Source organism: Diplotaxodon limnothrissa, linkage group LG5 (genome assembly GCF_057381915.1).
Source record: "Diplotaxodon limnothrissa isolate DT_005_m linkage group LG5, D_limnothrissa_male_GT1.1, whole genome shotgun sequence".
Classification (NCBI taxonomy): Eukaryota; Metazoa; Chordata; class Actinopteri; order Cichliformes; family Cichlidae; genus Diplotaxodon; species Diplotaxodon limnothrissa.
The window spans coordinates 20,527,430-20,546,263 of record NC_140600.1 but is presented as its reverse complement, the minus strand read 5'-3'; the positions used below and the strand labels follow the sequence as shown (position 1 = coordinate 20,546,263).

Sequence of the window (18,834 nt, the reverse complement as noted above, 5' to 3'; positions counted from 1 at the left end):
AAACATTTTCAGCAGTAAGCTGTAGGAAAAGAGCAAGATTGGTGAATCTCCAGGGGAAAAAAAATACTTGGGGAACTAGTTAGACAGAACCATTTGCCGGCTTTACTGCTTTTTCGTCCCTCACCACCACCATGACATGCAGCATGGTGCGCAGTTGACAGTTAATGCCCCAATGACTATGTGCACAACTCAAGGTTATGCATAAACCAGAGAAGTCTGGTGGTTGTTCTCAGTGTATAGAGAGCTGTATTCTTTAAGGCCAGTGTGTCATGCTAGTATTTGTGTGTGTGTGGTTTTTTTTTTTCTTTTTTCTTTTTTTCTTATGGCCCAGAATAGATTGTCAGTAAAGACACAAACTCAAGAAGGGGTGTCATCTGCAAACAAACTGAGTGTCTCAAGGGGCATTTATTATTTATTGCTTGCTTTTATTGTACATTTTTTCTCCTTTGCAAATCTGTTGGTTGTAGATTTAAGTTTTTTTTCTGTTTGAGATGTGCTACGTTAAGAGTGTCTTGACATAGCATTGTGCTAGTACTGATCAAAGGTTTCCTTGGTGAGATGGATACTGTAGTGGTATCTCTCTGTTGCTTGAGTCTGCATGATGACGTCTCAAAGCAATTTCCACATCCTCTGAGGTCAGTAGGTAGGTACAATACTGATTCAGAAATCTAAATGCACTTGTGTGCAATCACTTTCAGGTGCTGCAGACATTCAGCTTGCAATAATTGGAGGCAGGGGGGTTGGTACTACTAAAAATATTAAATTTTTCAGGAGCGACTGTGCCTAGTGAACCTCCCAGTCAAACCTACAGTGCCAACAGTATTTTACAACAGAACTTTTTAATTCACCAGACACTGAAAATGTTGTCTTTTTGTTTAGCAAAATCAGATCAGTGTAACGTTGAGGCCAGGAACAGCATTTGGCTTCATAATGGGGTGAGGTGGATTGAATTCTTTCATTCAGTGAAATGTGTCAGCTAAGCAAGTTTCAGCTGGTATGCTCTGAAGAAAATGTGTAAACCGTTGAGAGAACCTCACATTTCACCCCTCCTCTTTTCATTTCCTGTGCTTTTTTTGAACTTGCAAGTTAAGGTTGCCATAGTGACTCAGAGATGGAATAAACTTCCTGTCTTTTTCCTGTGGTTAATTGCAGCTACTATTGGCCCTCTTCTAATTTTTACATCCTATTCACTGCTTCATTTAGCTTATTATAAGAGACACAGTACATTATTAGTTTGCTTGATGAGCCACAGGCTTTTTCAGAACAGTTTTTAAATGTGAAGCTGAGTATTTTGTTATGCATTTGAACTCTGACAAAAGAATCTTTGAAGACTGTGCTAAAAGCAGTGGAGGAAACAATGAAAGTGTGCTTTATGACTAAATTGGCATCATTAAGTGATTGGCAGCAAGTAGCACGGCAGGAATACGAGTCTCTAAACAGTCTTCTGACCCAGCTGTTCAAATAATTTTCTCTGATTTTTCATTAGGGATGTTCTTAGCAACTGATTTCCCAGATGATTAAGCACGGTAGGGAAATAGATTTACTGCCATAAAAGTATGAAATAATAGTGTGGTTAATTTTTAAAGTGCACCAGTAGTACCAGTTTACGTCCCCTACATGCCTATACTAAATGGGATTATTCTTTGCTCTAGTGGAGTGGGTATATGCCACTTTTTACACAACTTGCACACAAAATTTTCATGAATCAAAGCATTTACAAAACTTGCAGGATTTTGACAAAATACCTCCAGTTTCATTTCTTAACCATCAAAGTTTACAATGCGCAGACCTTGGTGTTTGTGTGTATAAGACGAAACGTCAGAAGAACTTATCTTTGATACTTTGCATTAGCACAAAATCTGATCAAGGCCTTTTATGACTGAGTTTCCTTTCTTTTTCTTTTTTTTCCCTTTTTTTTTCTCTACAGGTCTACAGGACTCTTTAGTCATTTCACTTTATTACACATTATTAAGTACAGTTTTAGTCTATTTATTGAGTTGTTTACTTTATAGTTTAAATTGGATGCAAAGTTGGTGCAACGTTTAAATGTAGGATGAAAAGCTGAGTGATGATGTTTGCTTTGGCAACGTCGGATGCATCGGTCTGATCGGGCCTTTCATGTCTGAAGGCTTCAAGGCCAGGACAGCCTCTGATTTCTAGGCCTGTGAGAGGGTCAGGCGTCACAGGCAGCCTTGCTCGCCTCGTTTGCTCTTTGATCGATGGCCTTTCAGTTTAGAGTAATTATCCTGGACCAGACTGGAGGCTGATGATTTTTGTGGTCTACCATGTCCGCACAAAGGCGGATACTCCTAAAAATTCTGACCTTATGTGTAAAAGACTTGCATCGAGTACAGACGGCATAAAAAGATGAGGTGCCATGACTGAAATTAAAAAAGTAAATGTCTCCTTATGTTTTTTTTTTTTTTTTTTTTTTTTTTTTGTGTCCCGTTTGGATCTTTAGCCATCAGAATTGTTGTCTTAAGGCCAAGAAAGATGCCAAGCAGATTTATTTTACCAAGTGGATCATCATGGCCTTGCCATACTGGTCCATTTGATTGACCTTTATTATAATTATGAATTTATTTTATTTTCGGTTGCTACAAACGGGACAGACATGACTGGGGGATAGGACAGGGAGAAAGAATGAAAGAAAGAGAGGGAGAGAAAGAAAACCAAAGGGGAGAAGAGACGGTGAGAAGGGGGGGAAGAAAGAAAAAAAAAACCCAAACAAACAAAACACCTGGATCACCTGTATGGAGAAAAAAAACAGAAGAGAAAGCAAACAACAAAGAGCAACATAATAAAAAAAACAGCACCATCACAATAAACTAGCTAGCAGTAGATAACAGTAGATACTAAATAATAAACGATATTGTGCAGCACGCAAGATAGACAGCGCACAATGTGCTTTGAGGCAGCAGCCAAGAAAGGTGTAGTCCGCGTCTGTGAACACCTGTGTGCATACCTGTGTGGATCAGCATGCTTGTATTCCAAAGGTTTCTCCATGTAACGATCTGCTAGGGAGTGTGGGGAGCCATAGCCCCGTCCACCAGGGTATGAAGCAGGTATGGAGGAGATCCAGGCCCCAGATATCAATGTCTCCTTATGTTAGAAAATGTTAAAATAGTGTATTGTAGTGTATTGTAAAGTTTACTGTCGTAAATGTGATTTTAAGTTGACACAAAGAAAGCTGGAGATGGTGGTTTCTAATTGTTACTGTAGTACAACAGCAAATCCAGGCATACTTTGTTTTGTTGACCAGACTTATAACACAAGATTGTCCCTTTGAGGGAAGAACAAAATTATAAAGAAAGTACTTGAGGGACAACATGGATGGACAAAAGTTAGAAATGTATGATTTTAAATTCACCTGTCCTTGGTTGGATAAGGCACCTGTTTGTTTGTAAAGGTGTTTGATGTGTCGGCATCTTCTTATTCATGCAGAATGCCAAAGATATGCAAGACTACTGAAGCAGAAAGACGTACCTATTCCTCTGTTGAATTCCAGCAGAAATTCAACAATGATCATAATATTATATTGGTGTACTTTATTAAGCAACATACAGAGGAATTGAGGCATGTTTTGAGCTCTTTGCTATTGAATTTGTTAAGAATCTTCCCATGGTAACTATTTGGCCATACTTATTCAATTAATATAAAATTAAAACACATGCATACATGCGTACAGTTACCTCTAGGTCTGCAGCTACATTACATATTATATCAGAACAATATATAAGAAACTTTTAATTTCATGGCTTTAATGTTTGCTTTTGTCACAAAGCCTGTTTCATTCCAAATGTTTATATCATTCGACATCTACAGCTCACAGCTTATGTTTTGATACACAAATCCATAATTCATTGAACTTTTCTGTGTGTGTGTGTGTGTGTGTGTGTGTGTGTGTGTGTGTGTGTGTAAAAACATTAGTGCAACACGGCAGGAAGGTAATGGATATTTTTATAATGCATAAGCCCGTGATGCAGTAGATGTAGCTGGACGATATGCGTTCATGTTTGCCTTCATTTTATCCAGGTTATTGTAAAAAAGGCACATTTTTCTCAGTGTAGTGTTCAGTGTGAGTGTGAAGGATAAGTAGTACAAATCAATTGTTCATCCTCACCATTGTGAGGCTAAAGCTGGTATGACTGTGGAATGCTAATGCCAGGAAGAGACACTGAGCTCCCAGCTTTGTTTGGCAGCTTGAAGTGAAACTGAAGCTCAAATAATAATGGTGTGGAGATGCTCCTACTGTGAGAGCACTGTGAATGTGAAGTAGCAGAAGTCGTCATAATATCATTCAGGACATGTCTAAACAATATGTTCCACTGTCTTTTTTTTTTTTTTTAAATACATCAGTATATACATAAAACTTCCACAACTTACTTATTGTTACAGAGCTGTAAAAAAATAAATAAATCCTGACGTGTTGACTGAAAATGAACTTCATTATTTATATAATGATGGCAAAGGAGAAGGCCAAGGAGGCATAACATATACCAGGTATTGAAAACACATGTGAGTAGTATTCTTAACAGGATGGCAGATTTAGTAGTTTCCACCATCACTCCCCTCTTGATACGAGTGTGATTTTTGAGAGTCCTTCATATGGATGAATTGTTTATATCAATTACAGTTCCCTTAACAGTCTGTCACTCAGCCTCAGCTTTTGTACTTGCTTTTCCAGGGAATCTCAGCTTCTGCTGATGACTCCTGATGGACTCCAACTCTGTTTTTAACTACAGCTGGCCACACACAAGAATCTATGCTCTGCTCTGGGCCTTGGTGATCTTGGCATATTGGCATGTGATTCATTTCTCCACTTGCTACAGGTTCTGGTTAGAGCTCGCAGCTTACTGGTTGAGCAGGTGAACCTCAAGTGCTTTGGAGTCTATATCTCCAGTCAGGTTTGAAAATTTTTAAGCTACGGCTCTTCCCTCATTAACTGAGGAATTAGGAATTTTAAAGAGGAAACGCAGAAAGGCTGAGAGGAAGTGGAGAAAAGAATAAATTAAATGCTTCCCTCAGTACTTGGAAGAACCTGATGTTGTCTTACCAGCTAAATTCAAGGAAGTGAGGGAAACCTATCTTTTGCAACTCGTCACATGTCATAATCCCAGAATACTTTTAAAATCAATAAAAATGGCCCTCCAAATGCCAGTCCTGTGGAAACAAGTTTCTGAAATATTTTACCAATAACGTTACTGACATTCTTGATTAGTTTGACACTTCTCTATGCCAGTTCACTGTTAATCGCAACATTTTAATCAGCTAACTGAAAAGCAGGAGAGACAGTTGGCAAAAAGGTGAGCATAGGACACACATTTGTAACAAATATTGGCTGACTCAGATTGGAGTTTGGCTAACTTGAGCTTCCTTTTTTATTTTATTTTATTTTTTAAATACACTTGTTGTCTGCTACAGGATGTTGGGGATTTCAAGGTTGTTTCATTCATTAGAAGTTAAGGCCAGGGGCAACCATGTCCCACCCACCCGGTGCTCTGGTCGTCCATCATAGTCTGTAAAGGCTGTCTGCTCCTCTCCCTCCTCTACAGCTCATTTAGTCATGTTTCACTCTCCTGAGTTGATCCTCTCCAGTGATTAATGGTTTGCCGTTGCACTCATCTCACTGTTTTATCAGTGCCTTTCAAACAGGCACTTCTCTTGACCTCTGCTAGGTTTGTCCCACATGTGTCACAGAGCACTTCTTACTTCTGCTAGTCTCAGCAGACCCTCTGCTTCACAACCCTACAAACTGCAATACAGATGGTTTATAGAGATAATTCCTCCTCCAGCAGATTAGAATTGTTTTAAATCCGTGCGTGTGTGCGTGCGTGTTGACTGTTGCTAGAGGAATTGAGACAATTGTTTTTAGATAGTGTATTGAATAAAGCTGGACATGGAGGCAAAGAACTAATGGATTTTTTTGTGCAAGAGCACATCATATTTCTTCTCAGACACCATCATCTTGGAATTGTTTTAATGATGCACTATGGGATTTAAAAAAAAATGTGTGTGTGTGTGTGTGTGTGTGTGTGTGTGTGTGTGTGTATATATGTGTGTGTGTGTGTGTGTGTGTATATATATATATGTGTGTATGTATATGTGTGTGTGTGTGTATATATATATATATATATATATATATATATATATATATATATATATATATATATATATATATATATATATATATATATATATATATATATATATATATATATATATATATATATATCACACACACACACACACACACGTATGAATGTATGTATACATACATACTTTTGCAGGGAAATAAGATGGAAACATTTGTTTAACCTGCTATTATCAGCTGTAGTTGTGAAGTATCTGCTGGGGGGATCTAAGTGTCAAAAATGTTAGCTGGGACTTGTCAGTCTGTCGTAAAACCAGCTGCTGTTTCCTTCTGTGTGTTTTTGTTCACTACATCCTCAGAGTGAGCAAGGAGACAGAAATATTTTGCTCCAGATGTCCCCCTAGCTTCTCAGAACAATGCTCTCCTAATACACTTTCAAGGCTGACTGTTCCTACAAGTGTCAGTTTTGATCTCCTCTCAGACATATCTCAGCCTACCTTTGTGTTTTTATCCTGTCTCTTATTTTCATTTTCTCCTAGAGCAGCTTTTTACATCTCAGTCTTCTACTGAAGGCACGGGGCTGTCTGTGCAGCATCCTTACTTTCAAGTAAGGGAATTGCTTTGTGACTATTCAGTGTGTCTCAGGCTAGAGTCTGATATGAAAACAAAGCAGATATTTATGATGAGCCGCACAGAGACTACCTACTTGAAATTTTAATAGATTTCATCTGCCATCTATTATAAAGGCTTCGTTCTTTTCTCTCCTGGGCTCTCTTGAGTCCTCTGATATGCCTTACTTAATCTTTACCCTTCCTAATTCCTCTAGAGGCATATTATATATGTGGTTCCATTGTGACTAATTACTTTAGAGTTGCAACCACCACAAAGTGCTTCAAGCTCTGTTCCTTTATTTTCTGTGTTTATGGTTCCCTTATCAAATGCATTACATTTGAAAATTATTGCTTTCTTTTTCTGCCTCTAGAGTCGGTGATGTTAATGATTAATCAATTTTAACCCTGAACAGATCATTACTGCAGGCACAGCGCAGGGGGTTTTCCATAGAAAATATTGTTGCAGTCATATTGTTGGAGAGCTGAGGTTTTGCAGCTCTTCACCTTATTATTATGGCGGTTTTGTCATTGAGGAAAAGATTAAGACTTTTTATTGGGAGGCTTTTAATGATTAATGGATTTTTGCTTGTTACTGTGGATAGTAATTGCGTAATAGAACTTGCATGTTTGTAAAATTTTAATCAAACATTTTCATCGTCCACCCTGATCATTCAGTCAGCATACATGCAGGGAGTGGAATTGGTCTTCTCTCATTCATGGCAGCAGTTGTCAGTGTGCTGTCCAGACGTGCTCTTTGCCCGAGGCGTTGTAGCCATCTGTCGGATGAGACCAAATCGCTGTCCCCGTCTTTCAAACAGGCAGATATGTATGGGTATATCTGTGTGTGTGTGTTTTTGTGTTCTACAGCTTACACATGTTCATGCAAGCTGCTTCCATTTCCTTCTTGACTAGTTTTGAGAATAGGAAGTGGCACGTGCATTGTTGAAGTCCTCAGGTTTCTACATTGGCACATTTCTTAACATGTAGCTGAGAGGCGCAGGCGGCATAGGGCCACTCACTGTTGGTGTGTAGGCGGCTGAGGACAGTGGGAGGAAGAGTCTGAGAAGTGGTGGAATATAAAATAAATTTGATTGTAGAAGAGGGAGAAATTAGTTATGAGTTGGGGAGGGGACAATGAATATTTTGTTGTATAAAAGCTCCATGTACATCCAAGAGTTCAGGGTGTGTTGGTTTTATCTTCCCCCATCTAACTCTGCCCTTCTCTACTTCGGTTTCTTTGAGGTCCTATTGCTCACTTTATTGCTTTAGTGTACACTGTCATAAGCTATTTTATTACTTACTTTCTGTTTCTGCTGTTTCGTGTGATGTACTATATGTTTAGATATTAGTAAGGAAATTGTGAGAATTCACACGTCTTGTGCTATTTGTGCATCTGTATATCTCAGACTGTGGAAAGCGAGGAAAAATAAATTGTTAGAAGTCTCAAGTGAGTCAAAGTGCAGACAAGGCTGCAGCCAGTATTTATCAGCACCAAGCAAATATAATGAAAAAATGGCATAGTGTGCTAAACAGTATTAAGTCTCAGTTGCTCTAAGTGGATATTGATTTGAAGCCTTATGACATCCAATGTTTGCCTCTATTATCTTGAGGGTTGAAATAGATTTCCATGGATCAGCCAGTCACCAAGGGGTCACATATTGATTTATTCATCAGCTCAGTTCTGACTTGGGGACAGGATTGACCATAGGGCCATTGTAAATTCAGTGGAAAAATAAGCCAGACTTAATGTATATGTATTCTTTTGCTCTAGTTATTTTGCGGCAGCTACGGTTGTTTTTTCTTTTCTTCTTGTGTGCCTAAGGGTGTAATACAAATTGTCAAGATGTGTAATGAGACTGTTTTCTAACCAACAACAGTATGTTTTAAATATTTTTAACAGTTTGTAAAAGCTGCTTAAAACCTCCAGGAAACATACAGCTTCAGTAGTGTTCACAATATCATAAGCACGCACAGTATGCAGTTAAAAGCAATGCAGCACAAAATGACTGCAAGAAAAACTGCCTTTATGAAACTTTAATTGGAATATATTATATCAAAGTGGTGTTTGAAGTGCAGGCATAATAATCCATAGTGTGGGTTATTGTAACTCTGGTGTCAGCCAGGAAGATAGAAAATCTAAATGCAAGTGTTAAAAAAATCTTCTATTCATATCATGTCCAAATATACTAGAAAATTTGATTTATTTGTATTTATTTTCCATGTAAACCACATCAGAATTTCTTTTCTCTTTTTCACTCTAATAACAAAAATCCAAAGTGAGTACACCCCCTCATATCCGGTCGTTAAGTGATGACGTGACGAATCCTACTTCCGGGCCTAAAGTAGTCTGCGTTTAATATGGCTTTTGTGTTGTTAACATGTTTAATGTTTTGTATTTTCTTCTATTTAATCTCAAAAAGCTCCTAAAACAGTCAGTGATCACTGCTGACCTCCCTCGGCTTTTATTACCGCTAATCATTTATTTAAGCTCAGTTTTTAAAACCTTAGGATGTAACTACAGCCCAGCCCATGCAGCAGTATATGAATGACTAACCTCGTATTGTGGATGGATTATCTCAGTTGTTCTCCTGGCTGAAGTTTGGTCCATTTACAGCACCCTGCCATGCGATTACATTTGTTCCTGACCACCGAGAATACTCACGTTAACTTTTATCGAGTGGAAAAAAAGTTAGCTTGTTTATATTATGCTAACATAGCTGTGTCGCTAGCGGTCACGTAGCACATCATTATATACCAGCTAGCCAAACTTCAGTAACCCTACAAACGTCACTGCTGTTTAGTTTTCTGTCTTCATTTATGTTGGAAGTGATAACAGAGCTGTACGTTTTAATTTGTTTCCAAAACCCCGCAGTCAGGACATGCTATATTGTATTTAGATAGAAGCTAGCGAGCTAACTTTCTGCTAACTTCTAACTCGTTAAATGTCATAAATTCCGTTTTCATGGATGCCTGGATGTTAAACTCAATTGTTACACCTGGTAGAGCAGAGCGCTGATCATTTTATTAAAGATGAAAGACTTTTAGACAGTTTTTCAACTCTCAGTAATGCCATAGTGATCGTTTGATATATGGACCTGCAGCAGAGTTTAGGCCCAGACACGGCTAGTGACGTCAGACTGAACAACCGGATTGTACTGACCAAAATGTCCCTCAGACATAATTTTCATCTAAGAGCAGTTGCTGGATTTCCTCCCAGCCCAGTTTTTGTGTTCAGTGCTTAGTAAGGAAAGTTTAGGGGACTTGGTTGTACAATAAGAAGGTAAAAGGGAGTTCAATATTGTCTGTTTTGACTCTTAAGTGCCTGTTGTCTGTTGAGATTTACCTTTTGTCATGTTTTTGCTGGAGAAAGGCTATGGCTGCCCAAGTAAGTTGTCATGCTGAGTGAAAGGAAGTGGTGCAGTGTGAGTAACTTGTGTGAGCTATAGCACTGATTGCAGTGGTCGCATCTTAAACATCAACAGCGGGCCTGTGTTCTCAGCTAGCAGGGACCCACACTGCTGTCTTTGTCCTGCTCCCAGTCCCACCGGGATAGATCACACTTGCTCCAAACACATGCACATCTATTCAAATACATAGCATAAAAACTTTAATGCCATGGGAGGTGGGTCTTTGAAACTAGTTTCATTTTCAACGCGATTCATTTCTAGCATTAAAATAGTGCTGATGACACAGTGCATAAAAGTTCATCATATCAGGCAGTTGAATCTTAAAACAACAGCAGGAAGAACCTTTCATTTTCTTTCTTGTGTTGTCTAGACTGGTCTGTTTCTTCTTGCTTCACCCAAACGACAAAACTGTAGAGATGGTGTGGGCATGCCGGGAATTCTCACAGAAACATTAGAGTCATTCCTCTCGTCATGTTTCATTGCTGGTCAAATGTGGGGGGTGGATAGAGCTTTGATTTTTGTTGTTGTTTTTTCCCCTCTAAGACCCTGTCTCTGCATAAGAAAACTAAAATCTTGTCAACCCATAGGTTCCTAGGTTAAGAAGAGAGGAAAAAATGAGCTAATGGATCTGTTTTTGAGGCTTAATCTGCAAATTAGCCCTCAGGAAATCTCTGTAGCTTGGAGCTAATGACTGCTAATAAGCCATACTATTACTGCAACCCAACTCAACTCTTTGGGCAGTAGCAGGTGGTGGTGCTGCTGTGTGCATTTGAACCATCACATTCTCCCTGCCGAGACAAATGTGGCTCTAATAGACTTAAAGGCTGTACATACAATGACTGTCCCTCAAGGGAGTCTGTGTTAGTGAGGTGAAGTTCTGCAGAGATAATTAGTGTTTCCCCTTCATGCTTTGGGGATTACTGTCTGTGTGGTTAATTTAACACCTACAAGTATCCAAACATTAAACCACCTGTTGGCACACAGAGAGCGGATAGGTTTCCCTTAGGATAATAGAGGTAATTGCATTTCATTCCAATATGACATAAAGCAGCTACCAGCTCATCTGCAAAAAAGGGTAGATACCCAATTACAGGCAAACTCATTTAGGTTTTAACTGAGTAGAAATCACAAACCAAATGGGTCCCTATACATGACATGGTTTTTTCTTAATCTCTGTCTGCTCTTTAACAGTTAAATTAATGAAACTCACTGGGTGGCCTGGAGCAACCACACGCACAAATGGATTGTTTTTGATGTCTTACATAACCCGGTGGAATTGATGCATTCTCTCCATTTCTGCGATTATAAGTTCTTCTCTCTGTGGCGACCTGGGACTTGATTGAAGTTTTTTTCTTTTTGTGCTGATGTAATGTGTGAAGGGAATACATCCAAAAAGTACCACAGTCATTTGGGATCATTTCCCTTTAACACAAATGTATTAATGACAGCCCACCCCATCCCCAAATCTGGAAAATTTCAGTCAGTCTCCGAAGGGCTTGTTAGATGACGGTGTGTTGATGTCTCAACATTTTGGCTGGTCGTGCAGCTCTCGATATTTGTAATCTGGTTCGTTGTGCTACTTCTGCTGCTGCTGGGTTGTAGACATGAGTGTACGATTCAGTTTTTACTACCATTTTGAAGAAATGTTGGTACAGAAGCTCAAAGATTCACAGATTATATACAGGGAGATGTACGGGTCAGGCCTCAGCTTCATCCAGCTGCAGCTGGACCCCAGTTAATCCTGTGGGCTTCCTGGCACCTTGTACTATCTCTGTGTTGGTTCTGCCAGTCACATGGTAACCCATCAGTAATCAGACAATTTCCTGAGTCTTGCTGGGAGATTTACAAATTCCCTGCTGCTTTTCCTAGTACTACACATCTTCATGCTAATAAGCCCTACTTCAGCAACACTCGTGCAAGCAAGATGAGCTACGCATGTATGCACACTAACATTCTTCATCTTTTATATTGTGTGTATGTTTGTGTGTGTTTTTAACATACTCATGTGAGAGTAAGCTAAACACTAAAGCTGACTGATCTTGTTCAAATGAAACTGGACATTGGGCACTGGCAGTCCTGTTTCCCCTTCTGTGTTGTTTTTCTCCTCATTTTCTGCCATGAGTCAGACACAACCACAACTGTCGTGCACATTGCCCAGTTGCTAGGCAGTGGACAGTATTTATTTTCCCCCTATTTTCCACTTTTCCTCGTCTGCTGCTTTTCCACCAGCAGTGTGATCCCTTGCTGCATTTTCTTCATATAATTAAAGTATATGCATCAATTTGTTTGTCGTTTCATGTCCTTGCGTATACTGAAAATATATTTTTTTAAAGAAGGGGCTAAGTCTAGCATGTGGGGCAGTTGGATTGTCTGACATTTTGTGTATTCAGTCACAAGTTATAGGTAACTGTGGAGGGACTCTATTCAGCACTGACTCATGAAATGTTTCCTAGCACTAGTATTGAAATGGCATGTGGGAATGACTTGTCTCTGTGTTTATGGATCTGCAGTCTTCTGGACTTGTGTAGTTCAAAATGAGACATGGTGATCAAAGTATGCTGTGTGAAAATAACAGGATTGGTAGTATCAGTGCAATTATCACAGAAAGTATTTGTATTATACGATATCAAAAGCTTCTAGTTATTTGTTAATCAAAGCAGCAGTGGCATCAAGGTATGTGCCAGACATCATTACTCATTTCTGTTAGCAGTTTTAGCTTCACAGGTCAAACTCCAAAGTGCTTGTTTACTACTTTCAGAAGAATCTGTGTGTAGGTGTGGTAAGAGAAAGGCTAGCTATCTCAGCTCTGGTCAGTCAGATTTATAAACTCTGTGTTTTTTCCCAAGAGGGCCCTGTTATTGCTATATAGTTAAAATAACTACTAGGGATGGGTATCGTTTAGGTTTTATCCGATACTGGTGCCAAACCGGTACTTTTGAAACTGTGCCAGTGCTTAAACGGTGCTCAAACTGGTGCTTAAAGAATGGAGAACACAAAATTGGTCCAAAAACCTCTCATGTTCAGCTGTTTCTTTTGTAAAAAGATAACAATGTTAGCCTTTTCTGCAGCTATGGGGCATATATGGTATCACTCTTGGCTGGAAACAGTGCTTAATCAATGGAAAAAACACAAACTTTGTCCAAAAACCTCTCATGTTTTGCTGTTTTCCACTTTTTCTTTGGTCATTTTAGCCTTTTAGGCCAGGGTGAAGGGAGTATCTGCCATCAAACAAGAAGACAGCCGCATGTAACTACGACAGTGTTTGCTAGTTCACCTTACATGCATTAATGTAATAACGCGGTTAGCCTACTCAACGTAAATTACACACGAACAACATTAAGCTACTCCCGCAGAGAAGAACGGCTGCTGCTGCATCATCATCCTCATCATTTCTGCTACACTGGCAGGGCTAGGGGCCAGGACTCTCCTCTTCGGGTTTTTGGGGGATGTTGCTAACTCCAGGTCCAATAACAGGCAACCCACCCGCAGTAGATGTGCCCGGTGTGAGGTCTCGCAGCAAGCTATCAAATACGGCGCATTTCTCGGCTTTTAAAAAAAACGCTCTGCGTCGCCAGGTCTTTCATCAGATTCGAGGTGTTACCTCCTTTGCACTGTATCAAAGTATCAGCTTAAAGCACTTGTTGCAGGCTGCTGAGTTTGCATATTTTGCTGTGAAGTACAGCCAGACTTTTGAACGCTTCGCCTTGGGCATTTTTAATCTGTAGCTCTGCTCTAAAAGAACGTACGTACCTGGACCCGCCTACTATCCTCAGAAACGTAAAATGATTGGCTAGAAGTGTATCACAGCTCAGGAAAAAAAAAGCACCGGAAAAAAAGCACCGAAATAAAGCACCAAAATGTGCGCTGCTTTTCGGTCTGGTTACTACCGTTTATGTTAGAACTGGTGCGATACCGGTACCCATCCCTATTAACTACTAGGGCTGGGCGATATGGCCTAAAATACATATCGCGGTATAATTTGAAGCACGTGCGGTAACGATATATATCGCGATATATTCTTTTCTTCTGTATAAGTGTTTTCCACACTATTTAAGTGGGCACACTTAAAATCCTTTAATTTTCTCAAAAATCGAGATTGTGCCTTATGTATGAATTCTGGTTGTGCTTAAGGACCTCGAACCGATTTTGGCGTGCAGAAATCTGTTAAAAAATGTTTTAGTACAACTTTGGTAAGCGGCACTGCTTGATGGATTGTCAGAGCATTACGGCTGCCGCAGTGAGGAGCTTCGCGGAGTAATCTGGGTCCAAAACTCCAAAAGAACACAGAGTTAAAAACAGTCTAAATTCTTTCATCTTTAATAAAATCATCAGCGTTGCTGCTTTACCAGGTGTAACAATTAAGTTTAACATCCATGAAAACAGAATTTATTAAATTTAACAGAGTTAGAAGTTAACAGGAGTTAGCTCGCTAGTTTCCACCTAAACATTTCATACCATGTTCTGACTGAGAGATTTTTGAAACCAATTAAAACGTACAGCTCTGCTATCACTTCCAACATAAATGAAGACAGAAAACTAAACAGCAGTGCCGTTTGTAGGGTTACTGAAGTTGGACTACCTGGTATATAATGTTGTGCTACGTGATTGCTAGCGACACAGCTATGTTAGCATAACATTAGCACAGTGGAGCTGGAGGATGAACGCCAACTTTTTTTCCACTCGATAAAAGTTAACGTGAGGGATTCTGGTGGTTATAGACAAATGCAATCACATAGCAGGATGCTATACACGGGCCAAACTTCAGTCAGGAGAACAACTGAGATTATTCATCCACAATACGAGGTTAGTTATTAATATACTGCAACAACATGGGAATAGAACAGCTGTGAGAGAATTCAACATTAATGAATCAATGTTACGGAAGTGGAGGAAGCGCAGTTTTTGGCTTTCCCCATATTTCAAAAGTGCTTCATCTCTTTGCTATGACTGTCGGCTGGCATAATTTGCAGATGATAATGGTTGTAGCCGCTGCGATGCTTTCAACCAAAACAGGCGCAGCTTGATGACATCATCAACATACGCTATCGCGATAGAGCGGTATAGTCAAAATCTCTATTGTCTATCGTATATCGTTTATATCGCCCAATCGCCCAGCCCTATTAACTACTACTAAATACTACTGCTTCAGCTTATACAACATAAATAAAACAAGAAAAGTCTATGACAGCAAATATGATTTATTCAAGTGTAAGTATTTGATCTGAACTCTGAGAATAATAATCGATTAAAATGTTGTGAACACCCCACATTTTTATTTATTCTACCTGCATCATTGTTATTTGAAATACGGAATCAGTTTGTAATTTTTACTTTACACTCAAAGAGCCAGGGACAGTCCATCTTTCTTCCATTTCTTCATAATGTGCCGCAGAGACTGTGTTGCCTCATGAATACTCCATCATGGTGTGAATTGCAAGTTGCCTCATAACCATGAGGATAACGTAAATTTGAGAATGTCGCAATATCCTGCTGAACAACAGCACAATTTCACCTTTTGTCCACTCAGACATTGCTGTGGTTTTTGGTCATATATTTAATCATAGTACACACCGCACACAAAGCGACTTTAGTTAATCTAAATCGTTGGATGTTTGTGTAAGCTGTTTTTATTGAAAGGCGAACTGCATGTGATCTATTAGTGTCTTCACTTGTATACCATGGAGGAGTAGGAGCTGACAGCTGTCTGTGGAAAGTATCTTGGCCCATTCCTACCCTGGGGCTTGATTGTGCATGCTGCGTAGCAGTGTATTTTGAGGGTCATCCCATAAAGACTTTACCCCAGGCGAGTACGAGCAGAGAGTGCACTGACAGGCACCCCTGGGTGTACATCTGCGTGTAGTGTTAGATTCCTTGTGGCAGATGAGCTCTCTCTGGTTGCCTCAGGCTGTTAGAATAAACATAGTAGAGGATAAGAAAAGCCTATATCCTATCAGTGCAAGACATTTCCATTAAAATGTTAACTACGATAAAAGTAGTTTCTTGAGAGTGGCTGTGACGTGTCTGCTGTGAAATTAACAGATCCCTGCATTGCCGTTTGAATTCAGACTGTAGAGCTGACTTATGCAGGGGATAAGACGAGGGTCCAGATGTGAGCCAGCCTTACTGGCTGCCTGTTTACATTTCTCAGCTAACAGGAGCATATTTTTAACCTCTGCCTGTTTTTGTTCTCTCTGCAGGTGCTGGGGAGTCGGGGAAGAGCACCATTGTGAAGCAGATGAAGTGAGTGACTGCTCATTGTTTTGCTTTTCCTCCCATCATGAATGCCAATTCAGTATATGTTTTAAGCATAAGTGATTGTATAAAATCACTTATGCTTAAGTATAAATGTGCCATTGGTGTTGTTTAACTATTTATTTTAAGTACATCTTGAGCCACCTGTTTTTCTTTTGTTTTGTGTGAACAAATTAGTGAGAGAGCTATAATCTTGGAAAAAAAACATCACATATTTCTTTTATGCATTTTAATAATGGAGCCTTTAATAATGGCTTAAGGCTCCATTATTAAAAGATAAATAAGACAAATTGTTGCTTTGTGCCACTATAAAACAGTAATATTTGGTGTGTGTGGTTCAATAACAATAAAAGTACATTTAAAGCAGAAATTATAAGGAACTGTATACTGTAGCTAATATACACAGAATATTTATATATTTATCACAAGTGTTAATTTTATTTGTCAAAAGTGATGATTTTATATTGTGCAGGCCAGATGGTTGCTTCATAACCTGAAACTGTCAGACAGACTGATAAGGATACAAGGATTTTTTTAGAGGTTTTGTAGAAATATTTACACCAGATGTAGTAATTGTATGAGAAGCTTGTCATACAAGCACTAATATGGTTTCTCCTGTGTATTTATAGGCTTTGATTACTCTGTACTCATAAATGAAACTGCTGGTCTCTCGCCTGATTCTCACTCTCATCAGTCTCTGAAACACTCTTTACTCGCTCTTACACTGATATCGAACATTTATTTCCGGTGCACGAATGCATAAAATACGCATCAGGTCATACACATTGTGTAGATTTTCTTCACTTGCTGCAGCTTACTAAGCACTCATATAGTTCTTGAAAACCTGCTCACAGGCACATTAATATGCTTGATGTGGGTTGTTTTTTTTTCTTGTTTTTTTTTCGATGCATCATTAGCATTAATCCCATAGTAACTAAAAAAGAGAGAGAAAGAGATTCAGCATTTTTGTCTTCCTTCGTCAGAGTACAAAATAAATTTAATATTTGGTGTGTGGAATTTTTCCATTACTAATAATGATGAAAAGAAGAATTTTTGTTGTAAAAAAGGTGTGAGACTCCCAGGGGGCCTGCAGCATTACTGAGGGGGTTTCTTTTAATCTAGTTTTGAAAATATTAAAGTACTATAAATAAATTCTACTGGTAAACATCCAGGTTGTGACAACTTGAGCTTGCCAAAAAATTTGACATTTCCAGGAAATGACAAAATGAGTGGATTACAATTTTTTTGAGTTCTCTAAAAAATTCCCTCCGGTCCACAGGGCATACAGGCCCATTATACCCACCGGTGTCCCCCTCACAGAAGTTGGGGCAGCCCAAAAGTGACGCCACATCCGCTGGTGAAAGTCAGAGAAAAAACTTAGGAAGAAAAAACAATAAACTTGTTCAAAGAATATTGTAGCAAGTAGCCACGCCCTCAGTGCCGCCACAGATGGTGATGAGGCTGTGGGGATGTCACTCTTTTGTACATGACACCACAGACCAATACAACAACCATTATAGGCCTTGAAACCAGCAGTCATAAAATGGTTAAATGAGGAAAAAAATCAACAAGATTGATATAGTTAAGAAAAACTAAACTAAATACTAAAACTACATGTGACAAAACACTTTAGTTAACAGAAATAAAAATAAAAACTGGTCTTTTGAAAAGAATTAAACTGAAAGTATTTTGTGAACTTGGGAAGTTAACTGATATAAAATAAACACAATGATGCTGCCTGATGAGGCACTGATGAGTGTGTCTACAACACTGAGTCTGCTGCATTCATGATGTTTTGTGTTTTTCCTGTAAAATGTGTTGACTTTTCCCAAATCTAGCCTTTGACACATGCCCTCCGTACAGTAATAAAAGAAAACAAAGTAATAGTTAAAAAGACTGAAACTAACACTTTAACTAATAAAAACTAAATTTAAACTAAGCATATTCCAACAATAAAAACTAAATTAAAATAAGAAAATCCACTCACTCTTCTAATACTCTTGGTGTTTATAACCTTTCCAGAAATCAAACATGTTGTTGCATTTTGATGGATGATGTGCGAGTACTTTCTGTGTTGACATATAAATAAAATCTTGAGGTTTTGCAGACATGTGACCGGTAACCACGTGACGTTAACTTGTCTGTAATTTTGGATGTGTGACAATTCGATGACTAAGCTCCCAGTCATATGCCCTAGAGAATGGTCAACCATCGCCACTCATAAGGGAAAACTGAGTATTCCCTGATTGGTTGAGAGTCAGTCATCTGACTGCCACTGGTTTTCAGGGAAAAATGTTTATTTCCCAATCAGCTGAGGGGGAAAAAAAACATTGTGATTGCTTTGGTCACTAATACAGTCCCAATCAAAAGTTTTAAGACCAATTAAAAAATGGCAAAAAAAAAACATATTTTGCTTGGTTGGACCTTACCAAGGTTCAAATCAGACCTTCATGTTGAAGGTCTGATTTGA

At 38.9% G+C, this 18,834-nt stretch overlaps 1 protein-coding gene across 1 annotated transcript in view; it reads left to right on the top strand.

Moving 5' to 3' along the window:
• The window catches only part of LOC146632189 (guanine nucleotide-binding protein G(i) subunit alpha-2-like), a 60,707-nt gene that overhangs the window by 28,222 nt on the left and 13,651 nt on the right, over window positions 1-18,834 (top strand). The window contains exon 2 of the mRNA XM_085353248.1: window positions 16,310-16,352. Coding sequence (XP_085209374.1) covers window positions 16,310-16,352 — 43 coding nt within the window. The remainder of the gene's footprint in view (window positions 1-16,309; window positions 16,353-18,834) is intronic.